This window comes from Phocoena phocoena, chromosome 16 (genome assembly GCF_963924675.1).
Source record: "Phocoena phocoena chromosome 16, mPhoPho1.1, whole genome shotgun sequence".
Taxonomy (NCBI): domain Eukaryota; kingdom Metazoa; phylum Chordata; class Mammalia; order Artiodactyla; family Phocoenidae; genus Phocoena; species Phocoena phocoena.
In genome coordinates this window covers 76,812,871-76,836,607 of record NC_089234.1, presented here as the reverse complement: position 1 = coordinate 76,836,607, position 23,737 = coordinate 76,812,871, and the positions used below count along the sequence as shown (strand labels likewise).

At 42.9% G+C, this 23,737-nt stretch overlaps 1 protein-coding gene across 7 annotated transcripts in view; it reads left to right on the top strand.

Moving 5' to 3' along the window:
• ACTN2 (actinin alpha 2) overlaps positions 1 to 23,737 on the top strand; it is a 76,825-nt gene that overhangs the window by 25,867 nt on the left and 27,221 nt on the right. For all 7 annotated transcript variants that reach the window (XM_065893787.1, XM_065893791.1, XM_065893790.1 and 4 more), the window contains exons 2-7: positions 8,604 to 8,718; positions 9,631 to 9,750; positions 10,633 to 10,719; positions 14,988 to 15,075; positions 16,868 to 16,946; positions 19,902 to 19,983. In XM_065893787.1, the coding sequence (XP_065749859.1) occupies positions 8,604 to 8,718; positions 9,631 to 9,750; positions 10,633 to 10,719; positions 14,988 to 15,075; positions 16,868 to 16,946; positions 19,902 to 19,983 (571 nt within the window). The remainder of the gene's footprint in view (positions 1 to 8,603; positions 8,719 to 9,630; positions 9,751 to 10,632; positions 10,720 to 14,987; positions 15,076 to 16,867; positions 16,947 to 19,901; positions 19,984 to 23,737) is intronic.

Genomic DNA, 23,737 nt, shown 5'->3' with positions numbered 1-23,737 from the left:
GATTATTGTAAATAGAAAAACAAATGGAGCATTTTTAGAAAATCAGCTTAACAGAGCTGTGGTTTTCAACAGTTTTTCATGGGAGGCTGTTCAGAACCACTGTGATAATAGGTCGTGTGGCCCAGCTGGCCTTTGTATTTCTTCTCCTCCTGGTAACCTTTTGAAGTGTTTCATTAAGTTGATCATGACAATTTTTTGGTAGCTGGGAAGGTGTCAGGACATGAAGGACAAATAATTGCATGGTGTCAGAGTCAGAAATAGAATCCGAGTTTGAGCCACGACTGTGGGCGGAACTGGGCTCCACCTGCCCTCCCTGCTCCCTCTCAGGGACTACTGCCCCTGCTCACCTGGGGCTCAGTTGTCCCATCCATAGGATGCAGGCCAGGAATCGCCATGCTAGCCACTTGATGTCTTTACTCTCTGAGAACAGTAAGTGATAAGCAAACTCAAAATTGTAGAACACTCTGATGGTGCCCCAAACCTGTTTAGACCTGTTTAGACCTGATAGACAATGCTGTTTTTCTTTTTTTTTGATGTATAGTTGATTTACAGTGTTGTGTTAATTTCTGCTGTATAGCAAAGTGATTCAGCTACACACACACACACATATATAGTTCTCTGTGCTAGACAGTAGGACCTTATTGTTAACCATTCTATATATAAAAGTTTGCATCTGTTAACCCCAGACTCCCAGTGACAATGCTGTTTTATAATTAGTGGATTTAAAAGCTGAAAATTGTTCGGGCTTGCCTATCCTGAGCTTCATGCTGCAGGCTCTGCCCGAACGTCCCAGCCCTCAGTAAACCCTGTTCTATTTTGTTCAGAAACGCCCAGTGGCTGTAGTGAGTCTCCATGTTAGGAAATGTGACCTCTAATTAGTATTTTATGCAGTTGTTATGAAAATAAAAGCTGGTTAACAGAGTATAAAAGAAATTGATAGCTGTTGTGTTGCCAGATTTTTGTTTGGAGAAAATGGAATAGTAAATTGAACAGGGATAGTCTTATAGGAGCCAGCCCAACCCTAGAGCCTTATTGCTAGAAGAATTAATAATTAACTGATGGTATGAGATGGACTCAAACTCAGAGGACCGTGTCAGATTCAGGATTGATCTTTTTGGTTCTTATTTGTGTCTCCAGGTGATAATCTTTTCCAGGTAGAGATGCAAACTTGTGTTATTTAAACAATATATATAATCACAGATATTACTCATTTTGATTAAAAGACCTTGTTTTCCCTTCTCTCTTTGGAATAGTCTACAATGTAGGTTGTTGTGTCTGTAGAATTAACTGACTTAATTAACTTATATAGAAACCAAATACGAATGCATAACGGTCAGTAACTCAAGCTTATCTCAATATTTCAGTGAGGACATAAGTGCTTTTTCTTTTCTTCTCCTCTGCACGGCATGTGGGATCTCAGTTCCCTGACCAGGGATCAAACCCGCGTCACCTGCAGTGGAAGCACAGAGTCCTAACCATTGGACCACCAGGGAAGTCCCTTTTTTTTTAATAAGTGCTTTTTTGCCATTAAGCACATTGTATTGATTGTCATGGCATATAATTTAACTTTCAGAAAGACAGTGGTCTTAGGATTCCTATGGACTTGGGGCTTTGCTAGTATGTTCTTCAAGGAAGAAGGTATGGCCTCTGAATGGGGGTAGCAATTCTTGCTAACAGATGTTCCTGGAAAACTCCTCCAACTGACATTTTTCTTTCTTTTTTTTTAATTTTTATTTTATATTGGAATATAGTTGATTTACAATGTTGTGTTTCAGGTGTACAGCAAAGTGATTCAGTTATACGTATACATGTATCCATTCTTTTTTCAGATTCTTTCTCATATAGGTTATTACAGAATATTGAGTAGAGTTCCCTGTGCAATACAGTAGGTCCTTGTTGATCATCTATTTTATATATAGTAGTGTATCTATGTTAATCCCAAACTCCTAATTTACCCCTCCCCCCAACCTTTCCTCTTTGGTAACCAGAAGTCTGTTCTCTATGTCTGTGAGTCTGTTTCTGTTTTGCAGATAAGTTCATTTGTATCATATTTTAGATTCCAGATATAAGTGATATGATATTCGTCTTTTTCTTTCTGATTTACTTCACTTAGTATGATAATCTCTAGGTCCACCCATGTTGCTACAGATGGCATTATTTCATTCTCTTTTATGGCTAATATTCCATTGTATATATGTACCACATCTTCTTTATCCTTTATTCTGTTGATGGACATTTAGGCTGCTTCCGTGTGTTGGTTATTCCAACTGACATTTTTCTCAACCACCATGTTTCAGGGGTTGAAGAGCATTTTCTGGATCTCTTAGATTATGTTCAGGAAGATAACGGGGCAGTGACCGCTGATTGTTTGAGTATCCTTCAGACTTATCCCAGGAAAACAGAATACTATAAGTCACAGGCACATGGCCTTAACCCCCAGGCCCTCTTCCTCTGCTCCCTGTGTTCGGAGTTTCAGTACCATGACCAGAGAGGGTCCTGTATGAGCAGGGAGACCAGTCTGCACCCACAGGACTGTCCATCCTGGCCAGTGACTCATGGGTTATGATTCTGTATGTTTCAGGCAGAAATGCTAATATTTGCTCCCATTGCCTAAGGAATATACAAAGTGAGACAGTGACTCCCATGCCTTTCCGTCTTTTCCTCTGTGACTTGAACACTTGTTCCCTTAGCTTTTTTTTTAATATATACATATATATTTATTTATTTTTATTGAAGTATAATTGATTTACAATGTTGTGTTAATTTCAGGTGTACAGCAGAGTGATTCCGTGATACATATATATCTATTTTTCAGATTCTTTTCCCTTAGAGGTTATTACAAAATATTGAGTATAGTTCCCTGTGCTATATAATAGGTCCTTGTCGGTTACCTATTTTATATATAGTAGTGTGTATTTTTTAACCCCAAACTCCTAATTTATCCCTCCCCCCACCGTTTCCCCTTTGGTAACCGTAAGTTTGTTTTCTATGTCTGTTAGTCTACTTCTGTTTTGTATATAAATTCATTTGTATCACTTTTTATTTTTAGATTTTACATGTAAGCAATATCACGATATTTGTCTTTCTCTGTCTGGCTTACTTCACTTAGTATGATCATCTCTAGGTCCATCATTCCCTTTATCGTGCGCGTCTTTGAAGGGTGAGAAGGACTGGAAGCATCAGCCTTTCCTGTCTGTGGGTAGGCGGTTCATGCTTTCCCATCCTGGTTCTCTTTGTGTGGCTCTGAGAGGTTTTTTTCTTTTGTTTGTTTTTTTGCGGTACGTGGGCCTCTCACTGTTGTGGCCTCTCCCGTTGCGGAGCACAGGCTCCGGACTTGCAGGCTCAGCGGCCATGGCTCATGGGCCCAGCCGCTCCGTGGCATGTGGGATCTTCCCGGACCCGGGCACGAACCCGCATCCCCTGCATTGGCAGGCGGACTCTCAACCACTGCGCCACCAGGGAAGCCCCTGAGAGTTTTTTTTATGTGCTTGTTTTCAAGATGCAAAAAGTGTATGTATTTATCACTAGGTGAACAGGGGCAGGGAAGAAGCTCTTCTCTAGGAGAGAGGTAGAGGAAGATTTGAGTTGGAAGCAAGGGAGGAGGTTGGAGGACCTCAGATGTGATGAGGCAGCTTCTGAGGTGAGCTTTGGGCTTGGGGAGACGTTGGCCTCTTTCCTTGAGGGTCTCTGTCTGGTTTGTAACACCATGTCTTTATTTTTTTTTTTTGCGGTACGCGGGCCTCTCACTGTTGTGGCCTCTCCCGTTGCGGAGCACAGGCTCTGGACGTGCAGGCTCAGCGGCCATGGCTCATAGGCCCAGCTGCTCCACGGCATGTGGGATCTTCCCGGACCAGGGCATGAACCCGCGTCCCCTGCATCGTCAGGCGGACTCTCAACCTCTGCGCCACCAGGGAAGCCCAACACCATATCTTTTAAGAAAGGACACCTGCCTTCCTAATCTGGTTTGAACCAAGGAGCCTCCCTCCAAAACCACGTGGACCTACATTGGTTCCATTTGATTTCTCCCAGATTTAGTTCACAGGGAACTTAAAGATGCATGTTGCCATCAAAGAGCGAGAAAATCCACAAAGAATTTTTTTTTTTAAATTAATTAATTTTATTTTTGTCTGCACTGGGTCTTCTTTGCTGTGCACGGGCTTTCTCTAGTTGTGGCGAGCGGGGCCTACTTTTTGTTGTGGTGCGAGGGCTTCTCATTGCAGTGGCTTCTCTTGTTGTGGAGCATGGGCTCTAGGCACGTGGGCTTCAGTAGTTGTGGCACACGGGCTCTAGAGCACAGGCTCAGTAGTTGTGGAGCATGGGCTTAGTTGGTCCGCGGCATGTGGGATCTTCCCGAACCAGGGCTTGAACCCGTGTCCCCTGCATTGGCAGGCAGATTCCCAACCACTGCGCCACCAGGGAAGTCCCCACAAAGAAGTCTTTTAGGTACAATATGTGGGATTTTGTTGCTGCTGTGATGGCTTTTGTTTTTATCTCCTCCACGATTAGCGGGATTTTCACAGAAGCGGAGGACAATGGGGAAGGCATAGGAACAGTCTCTGTAGGCCATGGTAATGGAAACTGTAAATAGATTGAAAATTAAACAGTCTAATAAAGCTTAAAATTCCTTTTCAGAGTGCACTGGCCTCTTTGCAAGCTATTATCACAGAGCCTTGGGGTCCTTTTTCGCATTTGAGTTGGTCAGTCACCACCTTTATTGGCTCTTCGGAATACTCATTAAAGAAAGCGAGACTTCATTAGGCTTAACTGACAAAATTGACCTGGTAGATTCAGTTCATTCTCTGGATTTGCACAACTAAATAATTACCTGTGGTAAGTTACCTTCATCACATGCATGCCTATAAAAAGGTGGTATCCAGGGGCTTCCCTGGTGGAGCTGTGGTTGAGAGTCTGCCTGCCGATGCGGGGGACACGGGTTCGTGCCCCGGTCTGGGAAGATCCCACATGCCACGGAGCGGCTGGGCCTGTGAGCCATGGCCACTGGGCCTGTGCATCTGGAGTCTGTGCTCTGCAACGGGAGAGACTACAACAGTGAGAGGCCCGTGTACGGCCAAAAAAAAAAACGGTGGTATCCAGCAGATGTTCACAGTGTTCCATAGTGGGGGTCAGGAAACCTGCATTGATTTCATGAAAAGCTTTGGGGTTCTATCCAGAAGTGCTTCTGATACTTATATTATGAAGGGGCTTAAATAACATGGTAATAAGGTAATTTATACCGGCAATATTTGCCCCTTTTTTTTTTTTCTTTTTGCGGTACACGGGCCTCTCACCGTTGCGTCCCCTCCCGTCGCAGAGCACAGGCTCTGGACGCGCAGGCTCAGTGGCCATAGCTCACGGGCGCAGCCGCTCTGCGGCATGCGGGATCCTCCCGGACCGGGGCACGAATCCGTGTCCCCTGCATCGGCAGGCGGGCTCCCAACCACTGCGGCACCAGGGAAGCCCTGCCCATTTTTAATTAGAGTATAGATAAAGATAATTCAATAAATATTTTATATCATTGTATTTTTTCTCTGTCAGTTCCATAACCCACTGTTCTCTTGTGCCTTCCCCAAAAGGTTATGTATATGGTTAGTCTTGGTATTGTGAAAAAAAAAGAAAAACAAACAGAAAACCTTTAAAGTAGTTTTGCTTGCTGAAAATGGGGCCTGGGAAGTTTTTCACTGTATGAACTTAGTTATCTGGAAGCAACCTAAATGTCCATCCAAGGAGCTAGTTAGAAAATAAAATGTGGTATAGTCCCGAGGGTGGAATACTATGCAGCCATAAAAAGGAATGCTCTTTGCTGATATTGAATGACCCTAGGTTATAGTTTTCTTAAAAAATGTAAAACAGCCAGGTGCAGAACAATGTGTATATTATGATTTGTGTTAAAGGGATAGAAAAAAGATGTGTGTGCCTTTGTGTTTATGTATGTATACAATATTGTTGAAGAGAAACACAAGACACTGAATCTCTTTGTTGTTCCCTCTGGGGAAGGGAACTCAGTGGCTGGAAGCAGGAGTGAGAGGGAGGCTTTCCACTTTACGCCTTTTTGTACCACTTGAATTTTGAACCCAGGTAATAATAGACTCTTGTTAATCTTAGCTTCAAAAAACAAAATTTGATTATGTATAGTAGCACTGTCCAATAGAACTCTCTGTGATGCTGGAAGTGTTCCGTACACATCTGCACCATCCAGTACAGATGTGCTTGTACACATGTGGCTTTTGAACACTCGAAAGATGGCTTGTACAGCTGGGAAACTAAAATTTTAATTTCCTTTCATTATAATTAATTACATTTAAATAACCAAGTATGGTTACTGGCTACCATATTGATTGGGTGCAGACCTAGAGTATATGATTTAGAGTATCTCTTCTGTTTAGACCTGACTAAAGTTTAGATGTGTTTTAGGAGAAATAACTATTAGTTTTGGCTCTCACAATAACATTTATTATTGGAAATCCAAGAAAATATCTATATTTTCTTTTTGTCCTAGAATTTAATACCATCACATATTTCTTTTTCTTAAATTTATTTTATTGAAGTACAGTTGATTTACAGTGTTGTGTTTATTTCTGCTGTACAGCAAAGTGATTCAGTTATACATCTATATTCATTCTTTTTCATGTTCTTTTCCATTATGGTATATCACAGAATATTGAATATAGTTCCCTGTGCTATACAGTAGGACCTTTTTTTTTTTTAACATCTTTATTGGAGTATAATCGCTTTACAATGGTGTATTAGTTTCTGCTTTATAACAAATTGAATCAGCTATACGTATACATATATCCCCATATCCCCTCCGTTTTGTGTCTCCCTCCCACCCTCCCTATCCCACCCTCCCTATCCCACCCCTCTAGGTGATCACAAAGCACTGAGCTGATCTCCCTGTGCTATGCGGCTGCTTCCCACTAGCTATTTTACATTTGGTAGTGTATATATGTCCATGCTACTCTCTCACTTCATCCTAGAGTAGGACCTTGCTCTTTATCCATTCTCTGTATAATAGTTTGCATCTGCTAACCCCAAACTCCCAATCCATCCCTCCCCCAGCTCCCTTCCCCCTTGACAACCAGAAGTCTGTTATCTGTATCTGTGAGTCTCTTTCTGTTTTGTAGATCAGTTCATTTGTGTCCTATTTTAGATTCCGCATGTAAGTGATATCATATGGTATTTGTCTTTCTCTTTCTGACTTACTTCACTTAGTATGATCATCTCCAGGTCCATCCATGTTGCTGCAAATACCATCACATATTTCTTGAAATAAGTGCCCATCCGTCAGATTTGAAAATCCTTTTTATTACCCAGAAAAATCATTTTTATGGAAAACTGTGTCTTTTTGTAGTCTTGCTTGGACAGACTCTATTTTTGAGAGGTTCATCTTCTCATCTATAACACAAACCCTGTTTGTCTGTCTCGCTGCAGCGTAACGTGCGGGCGCTTTGTTCCGGAGCCCAGCAGCTGTTGTGTGACAAGGGCACAGTTTGCATTCTTAGCCAGCAGCTGCCAGAAGCATTTCTAATCTGGTTTTGGCAGGAAATAGTGCACAAGTGGAAACCAAGTTAAAAGAAGTTTGAAAAATAAACAGAATGACTTTGGATGCCACTTAGTACAGAGTTCATCTTTCTGCTTGATATTGCCCTAGTTATTTGTTAACATGACTAGCCTCTGAGCCCTTCCAGGGCAGGGCTGTATCTAATTGTCTTTGAAATCCGGGGTCTAGCCCAGGACCTGGAATATGCCAGTAGGAGTTCATTATTATTGCTACTACTACTATTACTATTATTAATGATTGACTATACTGCAAATTTGTTTAATTGATTCAGTTACTAGCTTAAAACTGTTGTTCATCCAGGATAAACTAGTTGTAGATAATTAGTGGGTATGGGTCCCTCTTCTCTTCCCCTTTCTACTGCACAATGCCGCCCACCCTCTGCTCTAAAGTATGACATTTTGAACATTCTTTAAGCATAATTTATTCATCCATTCTGCAAGCACGCTGATTTCTGTTGTATGCAGGGAATAAGCACATCCTAATTTCCTACAGAATAAGAGGTTTTCAGAAGGCAAAGGCATAGGTGTAAACATGGTATCTTTTTAAAAAAATTTTATTAGTTTTTTAATTGAAGTACAGTTGATTTACAATGTGTTAGTTTCAGGTATACAGCACAGTGATTCAGTTATATATATATATATTATATATATATATATATTCTTTTCCCTTATAGGTTATTATAAAATATTGAGTGTAGTTCCCTGTGCTATACAGTAGGTCCTTGTTGGTTATCTATTTTATATATAGTAGTGTGTATATGTTAATCCCAAATGTGTTACCTTTCTAAACTGAAGGCAAAAATTCCTCAGGTGGTTAGACCCAAAAAATGATTTTTTTTGGTCTCTAAAGAGGAAAGTTTATTAAAATCTTACCTTCAGGGCTCAAATCATGCTTTCCATCCAATTCGGTCTGCTTTCTCTCAAAGGTCCAGGATGCCCCAGCCTCCTGTTCTCCCCACGATGTGTAAGATGTCAGGCATGGTCCATGTGGAGGGGCTCTGAGTGCTGACGGGGCTGTGCTCAGCACTGTTTGCTTCTCGTTGCAGACCTTCACTGCCTGGTGTAACTCCCACCTCAGAAAAGCTGGCACTCAGATTGAGAACATCGAGGAAGACTTCCGGAATGGCCTTAAGCTCATGCTGCTTTTGGAAGTCATCTCAGGTGAGTCTTAAACATTTTTCATACGTGTTATACCCAATCTTACATGTACTTCTATGTCCGAGCAGTAGATACGCATCTGTTTTTTTTGTTTTTGTTTTGTTTTTTAAAAAAAGCTCCCTTTGAACCTGGCTGGGGGAGATAGTATTATTGGCAAAGCAAACCTTTCCAAAGAGCGGTCTGCCTGGAGTTATTTTTCTGTTCTAAAAAAGGAGTGAATTCTGTTTAAAATTGACTTATTAAAATCATGTTTCTACCACCCACTTCAAAACAGAATAAGAGAAGAGAAAATGATATTTATATGACTGCCCACCAGGCTGCCCTCTCCACTAAGTCCAGCTAGTGTGTATTCCAGAAATTGTCTTTCATGCCGAAGGCCAGTGTACATGTTGGCTTAACTCTGAAAACGGGAGTTAAAGTCCCAGAGGGGTTATCCTTTGCCCTGAATTTCAGCTGGCTGGTTTAGACTGTGGACTGGAGAGTGGATCAGGCTTAATTAAAGAGGTGTGAGTGGGAAGGATGAGGGCAGGGTGGCCAGGTATCTTCGTAACTCCACATCTGAGATGAGCCCTGTGATTTGAACGAAGCTCCCTGACTTTCTCCCACAGCTGGTCAGCACCTCTGAATGCTGCAGGGGCACCAACCAGCTTCTTTCTTACTCATTCGTACTTTGGCTCAAAGACCAAACCGGACTCTCCCAGCAAATCTGAAAAGCATATGGCCTTAATAGCACAGCTCCCCTCTGGTCCATTTGACCTTGAAAGTACTGTGATTTACAGAAACCGAGAACACATAAGGAACAGTCAAATAATGATTCCCATTTAAGGAGGGCACGGACTCTGAATTTTGGCATCTTGATTCTGCATCAAGGGTCTCCTTTCTCTGTGTCTACATGATTCTTTCTTCATCCAACAGGGGAAAGGCTGCCCAAACCTGACCGAGGAAAAATGCGATTCCACAAAATCGCTAACGTCAACAAAGCCTTGGATTACATAGCCAGCAAAGGTGTGAAGCTGGTGTCCATCGGGGCGGAAGGTAAATGGGGTGTGATGCGAATGACCCTGACCGCGCACAGACGTCCCCGTGGGGCAGTGGGCCTGCAGCTGGATGCCTGCTTCCCTCCCCTCTTCCTTCCCCCCATCTCCTGTGTCAGCCTCTCTTGACAGGCTCCCCACAGGCACCATGAACGGGAGACAAGGCTCTAGGATCATTTGTACAGAATAGAGTCAAGGGAGTTCCCTGGTGGTCCAGCGGTTAAGACTCTGAGCTTCCACTGCAGGGGCCGCAGGTTCGATCCCTGGTTGGGGAACTAAGATCACACTTGCTGCATGGTGTGGCCAAAAAAAGGAGTCAAATATGATGCTGTCTTTTTCAAACTGATCATCCAAATGAGAAAGAACTTGTACATCCCAGTGACTCTTAATAAGAACTAGTAGGAAGGATCTCCATTCTCTGTGGGAGATTGGGAGTCCGGGTGAGTCTGGCAGGAGCTGAGACTGCCCTGCCTCTCATTCTTTACAACTGAGCCCGAGAACCTGCCGACTGGGGAGCTCGGGAAGAGGGATCAGGGTAAAGATGACCCAGTGTTCTCTCTGTTTGATTATTTAGAACCTTGGCTCATCCGGTCTGTAAACCTTGGAAACCCCTGGGTTGTTTTCAGTGACTTTGCATATGCAAGCTTTGTGTTCATTATTAACTCATAACTCATTTAAACTGTAGACATTTGGTTATGAATACCACATTTATAACTAGACATGCTGCGACACTTACACAAACAGAAACTGGTCTTTGCATATGTATATCTTCCAGTAGCTCTGAAGTCAAAACTTTATAGGAGACTCATAACTTATAGGAAAACTTTATGTGCTGATTATGTTATCTTTACCCTCACTTGTTGCTGTTTCTTCTTACCTAAAGAAATTGTTGATGGCAACGTGAAGATGACGCTGGGTATGATCTGGACCATCATCCTGCGCTTTGCTATTCAGGATATTTCCGTTGAAGGTAAAGGACAGGGTTAAAAACCTGATCGTATTAAGATACTTAGCGTAATTTGTAAATTGAGCTGATGAAGTTGACTTTGGATAGGCTTTTGTAAAATTGAACAATCACTGACAGGATTGAATGAAAGATACGCGACTTGGGTTTTCACAAATTTTCTATTTGTATGAAAAAAAGACCCCAGCAATGCTGTTTCATTCATGGGGTTGGAATCATTTTGGAAACGATGAGTACATGTTCAGAACAGAAGTCGCTTTTTAAAATGAGCATTTTTTGAGCTTCTTTATTACTTATTATACTAGTAGGTTCACGACTATAACAGTTCTTTAGACTTAGATCTTGAAACAACGCTTTCCTTCAAGTGCTGAAAGATAATCGATTGAAATCTGAGTTTGTTCATTTGTTCTTTCTTTTTTTCTCTCTCTCCCCTCCCCCCTCTTTTTTTAAACAAAATATGTATTGTCGTTGTGTCTTTTGGCCCAATAACTGTTCCATCGTTGTAACATAACCCTCATCCTCAGCACTGCCACTGGAGATGCAGATCTTTAGTCTTTTATGCCCACTGCACTCCAAAATATTTTGATGAATTCAGCACTGTCAAAAGTGTCAAATTGACATTCTTAAAATTAGAACTTGGCCTATTTAGCACTCAAATCACAAAAGGTATAGCTGCAGAACATACTAAGACTTCCCTGGTGGCACAGTGGTTAAAACTCTGCGCTCCCAATGCAGGGGGCCTGGTTTCGTTCCCTGGTCAGGGAACTAGATCCTACATGCATCCTGCAACTAAGAGTTCGCATGCCACAACTAAGACCCAGCACAGCCAAATAAATAAATAAATATGAAAAAAAGAACGTACTTAAGGGTGGTCTGACTTATCCAACCAGGCAGTCTCCTCTAACTTTGTCACCTAGAAGGCAACCACGCACCCAAATGGTCAGGCCTGGGAGTGTGGTTCATAATTCTGTCCAGGAATTTACTTATGCCCTCTAAAAATCAAACTAAGATATAATGATATTAAAACCTCAAGAATTCAGGCTCAGAAATAACAGCCAGCTCGAATTCATGAAGAGTCTGAATTTGAAAACTTTCCTACAATGTACTCTTATTAAAGTACGTTTCTTTCATGCTAGTGAAAATAATAATCTGCTTTTTAAAAGTTCCTGCTTTATTAACAAAGAATAGTTTGTAATCATTCTATCAGTTTTGTATACTTTGGCATTTAAATATCTAAGCAGTTGCGCCCACTTGATAGAACAAATATTATTTTTTAAAAATCTTGTTCATACCACTGCATTTGCTACACTAGCAAATCCTTTTCCCACAAATATTACAGAGGTGAGCTTGACCTCAGGTTTTCTTCTGATTGGTTACAGATTTCAAATTGTGATAATACTAATTGAAAACTTAATTCTATTTCAAATGTAACTGTGAATGGTGTGATCCATTAGAGGTTCCCCAATTTATTATTTATGTGCTCAAGATAAGATAATCAAAGCATAGTATTTCATAAAACATCATGATAGAAAGATATACTAATCTGCTTTTCAAAAGACTGAGAAATAAACATTCAAAAGTGTGATATCACTGACAAGGTGCTTAAATCTCTTCAAGCAGAAGTCTTCCAGTGTCCCACACAGCAGATGAAGTTAGTTTGCTAATTTATATTTTTATTTGTTTTACTTCCGTGGGGTCATTTCTTAACAACCTCACTTAATTTCTGTAAATCTACAGAAAAATTTTCTAATTTATTTTGATGATGTATATTATGTAGGAAAATGACATTGTTATTAAACTGAATTCTTTGAGGAGCCAGTCTCCGTCAACAGAATGATGGACCTCTTCGAAGAAGGGAAATGAGAGATTGACATACCTGTTGGTGAGGGCAGTGCAGAGATGCCCAAGTAGATGGGGCTTCTTGGTGCATCCTATGGTTTTTCATGATGGAATAACCAATGACATTACCTATTTATGACATGCTTTTTATATATATATCCACCATCAGGGTTTATATATCCACCATCAGGGTTCTGTGTGTGGACTTCTCAGGTTTAACCTACACCTGCGGGGGCAGGGCGGAGGTACCACAGTCATGTACTATTTGGCACAGGCTTGTAACCTTTTCCTGAATGCCTCAGAATGGACTTGGGGTGGGAGAGAGTCAGCTTTGTTAGAGTAGCCAATTCAATAAGGAAAAAACTTTGTTCAACATTCATAGCATAAGAGTGTTCAGACGTATTCAGAAAGAAATTAAGTGAAACTCAATGACTTATAAATCTAAGCTTAAGTGGCAGTTGTAAGCTTGTATTGATCTACTTTACCTCTGTTTACTTTTCTAATCTAAGTGCCATTTAAACTTTATAAAAAAGTTTGGATTATTTCCTCCTGTTATACTTCTTCTTACTAATTCCGTTCGCCAGGACCCCAAAGGCAGGCAGTTGTGTGTATAGCAGAACAGCTGGGTATGGAGTTCCATATTTCGATATCTATACCAGTTAATATTTTAATAAAGTCTTAGAACTTTCAGTCGTTTTCCTTAACAGGAATTTGGTAGATAAGAGACATGATCAGGAATCATTCAGATTATTCTTAGAGCATGTGGAAGTTTGCAAGGGGCAGGGTGGGTATTTCATATGGGTTATGGGTCAAAGAAAAATCTGAACTAGAAATGGAAAATTTAGATAAATAATTACAGAATTCTTACTTTGATTTGAAAAAATCAACTTAAGCTCTTACTGAAATGGAAGGCCAGGTCCCAATGTTGGTTAGGAGTCCACATGTTCATAGGAGCTTTCTAAATTGTTAAGATTGTTAAGATGTAAATACAAGCAGAATCCCAGTTATGTAAGTGGCTTTGAGGAGCTGTTTGGATGTATAAAACTTTGCGTCAAGCAAGTGCCAAGATGTGCCAAGATGGTGTTAGAAGTTGTCTTAGTCTGTTCAGGCTGCCATACAAAATACCATAGACTGAGTAGCTTAAACAACAGAAATTAATTTACTCACAGTTCTGGAGCCTGGAAGATCAAGATCAGGGTGCCAGCATAGTTAGTCTCTGGTGAGGGCTCTCTTCTTGGCTTGTAGATGGCTGCCTTTTCTCTGTGTCCTCACACGGCAGAGAAAGAAAGGGAAGGGAGAAGGAGAGTGGAGGGAAAAGAGAGAGAGGGAGAGGGAGAGAGAGAGAGATTGAGCAAGCACTCTGCTGTCTCTTCTTATAAGGGCACTAATTCCATCATGAGGGCCCCACCCTCACAACCTCATCTAACCCTAATTACCTCCCAAAGGCTCCATATCTAAATATCATCACATTGGGGGTTAGGGCTTCCGTCTATGAATTTTCGGGGGACACAGACATTCCATCCATAGCAGAAATGCAAGAGATTTGTTGGGGGAAATGCCTGTGGAGGATAAGGGTGGGGAGAAGCAGGAGATGGCAGAGCCCCTTCAGGCATAGCGCCTGGCTGACACCCGTGCTGGGGAAGAAAGAGCTTGAGAAAGAAGAATCTGATTCTGCAAAGTGGTCCTCAAGCAGGGTCAGCGGGCCAATGGGGAGTTCTTCAGCCTCAGTTGCTCTCAGAGGAGTCCCATGTGTGGCAGGAATGGCCCAGCTCTGGTGCCCCTCCCTCACTCAGTCTGTGGCTGGAGTAGCCCTGAAGAAGTGTGGCCTCTGGGGAATGCAGGGGAGGATTCAGAGTGTGGCAGCTGGGACATCAGTTCTGTCCTGTGTTCCCTGCAGCAGGACATCTGAGCAGCACGTCTTCATGGCTGCCACAGGGGTGGTTGCTTTCTTAACTTGGTCAGAACCCAAGTGGCCAAACTTGGAATTTGCCAATAAAAGCCTTCAAGTATTTTAAAATCACTGGGTAAGGGAATACATTTCAGACACAGTGGCCTCTGTGAATTCCAGTTACCTAAGAATATAAATTATAATTGAGATAAATGACAGGATAGTTAGGTCATAAATTATGCACATTAAAACAAATTTTCATCCGAAAGGTACGTTAGCAATAACCCTGAAGTCCAGTTTTGTATTCATCATGTCATAACTTGCTGTAGCTCCTGCACTGTCCTTTTCAAGTCCCTTCAAGTGGCCTCAGAAGTCAGTCCCTGGGAGCAGGGTTCCAGCTCCATCCTCTTGCAGAGACTGGAGAAGAGAGGTTGCCTTTGGCGTTGGCCCCCTGGGAGGTCTCTTTAGCAAGTGACTAGAAGTTGGGTGAGTGAGCAGTGAGGGTGAGTGTTTCCCTGTGGACACTTTTTCTTGGCTGTCATTACAGAAACCTCTGCCAAAGAAGGTCTGCTGCTTTGGTGTCAAAGGAAGACCGCTCCTTATAGAAATGTGAACATTCAGAACTTCCACACCAGGTGCGCAACCAGGGCCCTGGGGTCCTGGTATTCTCTTTGGAATCCGGGTTGGCAGGGAGAACAATGTTTATTTACTCCTGTGTCTCCTCCTGTCTGACACGCGTTTTCTGTATGTAGTAGAGCTCAGGCTCTAGAATGATTGATGTTTAGGGTCTCTCAGGGGAAAACGTTGGATTAAGGTTTGGGAGGCTGGCACTGTTTATAAGTGAGTGTCATGCAGGGATGGATTCTCAGTGACAAGGAGACACCGTAGCAGGGTCTGCGTATCCTACATACGAGCTCTACCCCGTCCCTCCTCTCTGTCGTGCCCCAAAGATGCTTCATCAGTGAGCTTTGTAGGCTGGGATTGGAGAGAAGTAGGCAAATCATGTTTGAAAAACCGTAGGGAACTGGATGAAGGAAATCCAGATATAACCTCAGAGCATGATATTGTCCCTTGCTGCAGTCTTTTTCTCGTGCAGATCTTTTGTCAGGTGTTTATATTTTCTCCCTCTGTGTGGTGGGTTACCCGTGAATATAAATGGGTCCCTGGCCCCCATAGATCAGAGAAAGGAAATGAAGGATATGGGGCTTCCCTGGTGGCGCAGTGGTTGAGAGTCCGCCTGCTGATGCAGGGGACACGGATTCGTGCCCCGGTCCGGGAAGATCCCACATGCCGCGGAGCGGCTGGGCCCGTGAGCCATGGCCACTGAGCCTGCGCGTCCGGAGCCTGTGCTCCTCAACGGGAGGGGCCCCAACAGCGAGAGGCGGGCGTAGTGCAAAAAAAAAAAAAAAAAAAAAAAGAAATGAAGGATATGGACGAGCTACCAGGACAGACTGGGGAGGTTATCTAGGTAGATAAGTATTATTAGGCCCTGAGCCACGCCCTGAGTGCACACACGTGAGGAGGAGGCTTCCTGTTCGTACATCACATGCCATCGGGGTGTGGGACCTGCTGGGTGAATGTCTCAGGGCCCAGCCTGGCCTCCCACTCACCTTCTTGCTTTTCTTCTTCTGGACCAAGATGGGCCCAAGCCCTTCGACAGTGTGGCCCCAGGGGCCTCCTTCTTCCCCGACCCTTCGAGGCACAGGCTCCTGGCCTTCAGTGAACCCGCCGCTCATCACTTGGGAGCTCGTAGCCTGGGGGTGTCTGGGAACAGTGAGCGCTGGTGTCTCTGGGCAGACAGACTGGAAATCCAAACCCTCCCTGCTAAGTCCCTCAGCGGCTTACACGTCTTTGCCTTTAAAAGAAGAAATCCAAAACAAAAAGGAACCTTATGAAGAAAGATAGAGGAGAACCGGGGAGTACTGAGTATACTAAGGAGTGTGCTCTTGGAGGAAAGTGTGTCCTGGGCATTTCTGGGTGGATGTCCTTGTGTCTGTCTGTTGGGCAGACTCTGGGGGTCAGGTCTAGAATGGAGACTTGGAGAAGAGAGGAGAAAGCCGGGCCTGCTGGGCACTGAGGGAGGTGGGGGACAGTAGGGGGCATCTTCCCTCCAGTCCCTGCCAGTTCTCCCACGCAGCACAGACCGGGACAGGACACGGCGGGGGTGGGGGGAGGTTAGGGGGAGTCCCCGGCAAGAACGGGCCTGAAGCTGTAGATGGAAAGGAGACTGGTAGGGGGGTGGCAGACCCTGGGAGGGAGGTGAGAGTCCAGGGAAGGGGCCAGGGTGTCACTGGGTGGGGGAGGGAGGGAGGTACCTGGGGCCCCAGGTCCGAGATTTCAGGCCAACGTCTGACCAAGGTCAGCCCCTTGCTGCTGCCTGTCCATTAACCCGTGTTCCTGTTCCTCCCGACCGTGACCGTCGTGCAGCTGGAAAGACGGCCTTGGACTCTGTGCACTCATCCACAGACACCGGCCCGACCTCATTGACTACTCAAAGCTGAACAAGGTCATTTGCGGGGCCCGGCATGCTGTGTCCGCCCTGCCCCCAGCATGTCATCCTGGAAGTGAGCCTATTGGCATTGAACTCACACCAACACCTAGCCTGCTGCCAGCATGCCCTCCCAGCTAGCCTGGCACGGGATGAAAACAGGAAGGGTGGCGGGAAAATGCTCACCTGTTATAATTAGGGCAGGACAAGACCCAAAGCCAAGTCACCTTTTTGCCCACATTATGATATGTTTGTTGATTTGGCTTGATTTCCTACGAAAGCTTTTACACATGTTTCTCAGAGATTTTACATTCCCAGGTTGTAAGTATGAGAAGTGAAGTGTCTGTTTTGCTGCAGGGCGGGCGGGCGGTGGGGAGAAAGGTTCAAATACCCCAAACCTGCTTTTTAAATTCCTCTTACCTTTTCTGAAGGATTTAGTTGCTGACATATTTACTTAGAGTTGATTAACTTGTTTCTCACACAAGGGATGCTTATCTTGCTATTGATACAAGGTATTAGTTGCACCCTTAGAAAAGAAGTTTGGGGGATTTTTTTTTTCTCTCTCTCTTTTCAGAAAATTCAACTTAGGGAACTTATGTTTTCAGCTGAGGAAACTTTCATTCTCCCTTTAAGCTTAAGCTTTATTGTGCTTAAGTTTCAAATCGTTTGCACATTCTTTCTTTAAAAGTAGTTTGCACATGTGATCTGTGATGAAGAAAAGAAATCCTGGCCCCTTCTAAATCTTGTGGTGGACAATCCATCTGTCCTAGAAATAATGCCGTGTAAAGACTTAAGATGGAAGGTGTTGCCCGCCCCATGACCATTCCTGCCAGGAATAGTGGGACACATTTCCTCTGGTTGCTGGTGTGCTTCCTTGGCCGTGCACCTCGTGTCGCTGTGTTTGGTGTGGAATCCGGTCCTGCTGCATGCTGCCCTCCCCGTGTGGCACAGGGGGTAGTAGGAAGAGTGTCCTGGCTTTTGCCACCTTTGCAGTTGTCACGTGCTCACCACCCTTCCCCTGGCCTCTCTCCACTGACGACAGGCTAGCACATGAAAAATGTACTTGTATCCTGAGGATGAGAGCTGCCGTACACGAATGGAGGGTTGCCTAAGGGAATGGGGCAGCCAGAGTTGCTCGACTTCCCCAAGCATATATTCTCATTCCTGAGTTATTTTGAAACGTTTCAAACATAGAGACGGTGTATATTTTTTTCAGTTACTCTTTATCTCATTTGCAGAATGAAGGGATTATACTAGATAGACCTCATTTCATTAGCAGTTTATAACGGTCAGTTTCTATTACAAAAGGTCAACAGACGGGGTAATTGGCCACCTATGATGGGTGGAAAAATGATAATAATTAACCATAGCAGTGAATACTTCTATAGCTCTAGATTAGACACTGTTAATAAATAAGTATATGTTTATTGTATATATGTATTAATATGTGTTACATATGTGGATATTACATATATTAATGTTTTATATACATATATGTATGTTAATATTAATACATATATTTTATGTATGGTATACATACACAGTCATTCAATCTTCAAAATGTACAGTAAACTATATAATATCATGCATCTATAAAGGAGGTACTAATTATCCCAGTTTTACAGATGAAGAAGGGAGGAATTCTTTAATCTTCCCAGGGTCACATACCAGTAGCTGAGCCAAGAAAACACTTAATTGCTACATTTTATCTAAGTTACAGTGTAAGTGACATAGCTTTCACAAAGACTCAGAATCATTACTCTGTTTTTAATGCTGAAAATTTTCTTATATATTAAGAACAAAAAGGAACTTTTACTCAGCTATTTGGTTTTCTAAACATTTGCATAAAGTATGCAGGTAAGACTCACCTTATTATATGGCTGCTTTTAGTGAAATGATTATATGCTTTGTTAAAATAACATGGAGTTGAAGAAACATTTTGCCTGAGATGATAGTAAACTCCGAGAGGCCAGGAAGCTTGCTTTGGTTTCTTCCTTGAGCACCGAATGTTTTTGAAGCCTCTATGTTTTAGATGTTTCACTGTATTAAAATGATTGTGCTTATTGCAAGTCATTGCAGTTTCTGAAATGTTTAAATGGCTTTGATGTTAAAATTCATTACAGTCATCCCTGTACTAACACTACTTTTCATTTTGATTTTTCTGTCTTACATACCCCCATCCCATTTCAGATTCACAATTCTTAATCTCTTTAGAAGATTAAAACAGGAAATGTTAAATACCTCTTTTAATTTTTCAGTATTTCACTTATACACCTCTGGTTCAATGTCTTTTGTTACGTTACGTATATATTTAACCAGCTTTACCGTGGAAGACAAACGCAATCGGACGAACAAAAATTTCTTCACAATTTTCTTTTATAATGTTAAGTTTCTTTCATTTCTTGTGGTCTTTAACATCCTAGAAACCTAACTTTTGCTCTTTGTAGCCATCTTGTAATATTCTTTAGTGACCTAGAAGTTTCACCTAAACATGCTGAAAGCAGCGTGTTTTCTTATATTTAAAACAAAAATAAACAAAGTTAGTGTGGTACTAAATATTCTCCATGATCACGTTCCAGATGTGGAAAATGTATGTTTCATGCTTCCTTTTGGAATCATCTAGATTTTTGTTACCCAGAGTTGAAGCTCAGTGCTGAGGTATCCAGGTGTTTTTCCGTCCATGAGAAAATACCTCACAACTTTCCCTCTAGCTGCACAGTATCTGTTCTCTTCAACCTTTTGCTCACGTTTTATGAAGTTGGAGTGTGCATGGATTGGGTGATTCTCATGTCATTTCTGATATTTCTCTAAATGTTTGAAATGTTTGGGAAAATATAAGAAGGAAGATATTATCCTATTATGGTTATGTGTGGATGGGAAAGTTTCCTCCCCAGAATGAGGTATATAAAAAACAGTTGTAAGTCCTGCTCAAAAAAATATGCTAAAAAGCTGGTTGTGCTGTTTTCCATGCAGGATGACCCAATAGGAAATATCAACTTGGCCATGGAAATTGCAGAGAAGCACCTGGATATTCCCAAAATGTTGGATGCTGAAGGTGAGATGAAAATTGTGTTTTTTGGCTTACAGAAAATCTGTTGCCTCCCTATGTTACGACCACACACAAAGACCTGTAAACGTTATAGCCAGGTTACATCTGAAGGACTTAGGATTCCTAAGAAGTTTCTGTCATTGGCCTCGTGAATATTAGAGAATTTCGTATGTAGCTTTTGCTCAAAATTATTTTCTAGAGTCCTGCTCAAAACCAAGCCAGCAAAACTACAATGAAAGGGTTGGGTAAAAGGTTCAGCTTTGGCAAAGAAACAGAATGCTTTGGTTTGTGATTTTCAATGGAAAGCTTCCCTGTTTTTATTTTAACAACATCTTTCCTTTTTAAACCACATAGAAATTTAACAAATAAATCTCCTTGTTCTTTAAGACTCCACAAGGAAAAAAATGCTTCCTTCCAACTGGAAGTCATAGAATCTCAATCTAGACTATGGAGCGGTCATTCATCATGTGCCTCTCAAACTTTCACGTTTCATTTTTAATTTGTCCAAATTAAATTTAGTTTTGTTAGAGCTAGAACCTCTCCATATTTTGCAGCTTTAGCGGCCCTCATGCTGGAGACTAGTTTCAGTACCTCTTGTGCTCTTTATCTGAGATGAGTTCATGTGAGTTTCGCCCTGGCACAGCATTTAAAGCACAGATACGTGGAGACCATTCCTTCGTTTCACTTATGCATAAGTCACCTCTCACTCAGCAGACGCTTACCGAGCACCTACTACGTATAAGACCCTGGAGATGCTGTGATGTATAAGGCAGGGCCCGGCCCTCAAGGACTTATATTACTGTGCTCGTTGTTAATATTATTCTCTGTCGGCTCATTGCTTCTGCTAATTAGCATTGTTGGGGAAAAGCAAAGACCTTGATTCTAGTCAGTTGTCAGTCTTCTGTTCCTCCTTATTTTTGGTGACTGCATCATGGCTGCTGTACCAAATCACCACAAAGTATAGGTGGCTTTTGAAACAACAGAAGTTTATTCTCTTGTAGTTCTGTAAGCTGTAACTCTGAAATCAGGGTGTTGGCAGGGCCATGCTCCCTCCGAAGTCTGTAGAGAAGGACCTTTCCTTGCTTCTTCCAGCTTCTAGAAGCCCCAGGTGTTCTTTGGCTCGTGGTAGCGTCACTCCAGTCTCTGACTCCGTCTTTACATGGTCATCTTCCCTCTGCGTCTGTCCCTGTGTCTTTTTCCCTCTACTTATGAGGACACCAGTCATCATGGATTAAGGCCACACCTCGTTCCAGCACAACCTCATCTTAACTTGATCACGTCTGCAAAGACCTACTTCCGAATAAGGTCCCATTCACAGGTACCAGGAGGTAGGACTCCACCTATCATTTTGAGGGACACAGTGCACCTGAGACAGTAGTCTGTCAATTAGGATTCTAATTTTGCCCGTTTGTTAATTTAGTCATTTTATCAAACACCTGTATTATTGGGTGTTGAACACACTTGAATATGCTCTTCAGAATCTACTTCTTTCAGAAACTCTTTAGAGGGAGAAAGACAATAAAACAGTGAAGTTGCCACATAGGAAAATACCTTTTCCTTCTTGTCTGTCCTCTCTGCACTAAGTTTGCATTTGGGTGCTCTGCTCTGTCCTTTGACCTTTCCATTCGATAAATAACTACCCAGAGTTTTCCACTTGAGTCAACAGCTAGGATACTGAAGGCGAGAAAACAGGCGACATTTAGTAAATTCATCTCTCCGTTCATTGATGCCTCCCTGATTTCCTACAGTTGAGGGTGAGCTCAGGATTACTGTCATGATTACTCTGGGAGGCTAACCATCCTCTTGTTCCTGGGTTTCCCTTAGTCTGTGAGTCCTGGTCTGGGCGTGTGTTCTGCTTATCCTCTGAGTGGATGGGGTGCATTAGCACTATTCATTTCTTGCTCCCTTGTGACACATCCTTATTACCATTATTACTATTATCCTTATTACTTTTCTTTTTCTTTCCTTTTTAATGGCTCAGAAAAATGCTTGCATACAATATTTTCTTTGCAGAGCAATTTCTGTAAGAGTCTTCTGGTGAAAGAGTTATGAACTTGACTGACTTGGGTGAGGGGCGAGCTGTGGTATAAGCAACTCCCCAGTAGATCAGCCCCCCCATTTGTTAATTACCCTTTGCATCTTTGCCACCTGCACCCGGACTTACCTTCCCCACAGCTTCCTGTGAATGTGTTCTTACTTCTCCTGCTCTTTTACTGTAATGTCTTATACTGGTCTCCTCCCCTCAGATCACTTAATCCCTTTGGCGAATCCTTGCCTCTCCACCGCCTGCCGCGGTTGACCTTACTTCCTGGCATTTGTGATAGTCTCTGAACCCTAAATGGGGATTTTGAAGTGGCTAATTGGGCTGCTCACCCATAAACCTGTAGTGAAAACTGGTGAAACTCTTCCTCATCTTAACTACTTGCATGCTTTTTTTTTTTGCGGTATGCGGGGCCTCTCACTGCTGTGGCCTCTCCCGTTGCGGAGCGCAGGCTCAGCGGCCATGGCTCATGGGCCCAGCCGCTCCGCGGCATGTGGGATCTTCCCGGACCAGGGCACGAACCCATGTCCCCTGCATCGACAGGCGGACTCTCAACCACTGCGCCACCAGGGAAGCCCCCTTGCATGCTTTTTAAAAGGTTATGAAAACTGTTTCTCTATTTTCCTCCCTCCGGTGAGTACTGGTTGTAGATTTGTGGGTGCCTGTGTTCTGTGTGGACTTGCAGGAAGGACCTTTGCTGACCCCTGGGCCCTCCATCTGTCCAGAGAGCGAAAGTCCTGTTGCATGCACTCTGCGGAATTCTGGAGGTCCAACTCCGGCCATGGATGTGACTTCCTTGCTAGTTTAGGGCTCTTCTGAGCTGGCTGTGCCCTTCTCTTTGGCGGTTCTTAGAAGTGCACACAGAGTAATGACTTTGCAAATGTGACTTCTTTGATTTGAGCCAAAGTTTGAGCAACACAAGTGTGTGGGGCTGCTGGGGGAAGATTCATGACCGTGGCCTCTCTGAGGCAGCCCTTAGCAGGAGCCTGCTGCTCTCGGAACATCTGAGCAGTTAACCTTTTTTCCACACAGATTTAGTATACACCACCAGACCCGAAGAGTCGTAATGACTTATGTCTGCTGTCACTATCATGCTTTTGCTGGTGCACAGAAGGTGAGGAGGTAAAACACAAGTCACCACTCATCCTTTACCTCTGTGTCTTGATTTTTCTTCAATTGTTTTTCTCTTTTCCCCCCACCGACTCCTCTGAGTAAGGAGACCCGTCTGGTTCTGAGGAGGCAGTCATTTGTCTTTTTCAGTCCAGTTTTCTTTGAAACTTACTTCCTGTCCATGTAGTAGTATGCCATTCATCTTTGTTTTCCAGAAGATTCCATGCTGTTGCACATCCCCACATCCTTTCTATCAATATCCTCTGGAAACCCAATGACTAGGTTTCACCTTAGGGAATTACGCGGCACCTTTTTAACTGCATTCTGTCCAGTGACTGAACTGAATCTGAAGTTAGAACGTAATTCAGCCAAAAATGGGGTGAGGCCAAGGTGAGGAAGGAAGGGTGTGTGTTCCCGTGGTTCTGTTTTCTCTCTTCCTGGTAGCTGTCTCAGCAGCTCATACAAATAGTGGCAAGAGTCATAGTTAATAAGTACAAGCCGTATAGACCCTCCTCTTTAGATGCTTTGTTACTCTGGGTAGCTTCTAGCAATGGCATGGCAAGTATGTATAGAAGGATTAGGAAACATGCCATCTTCAATGAACTTCAT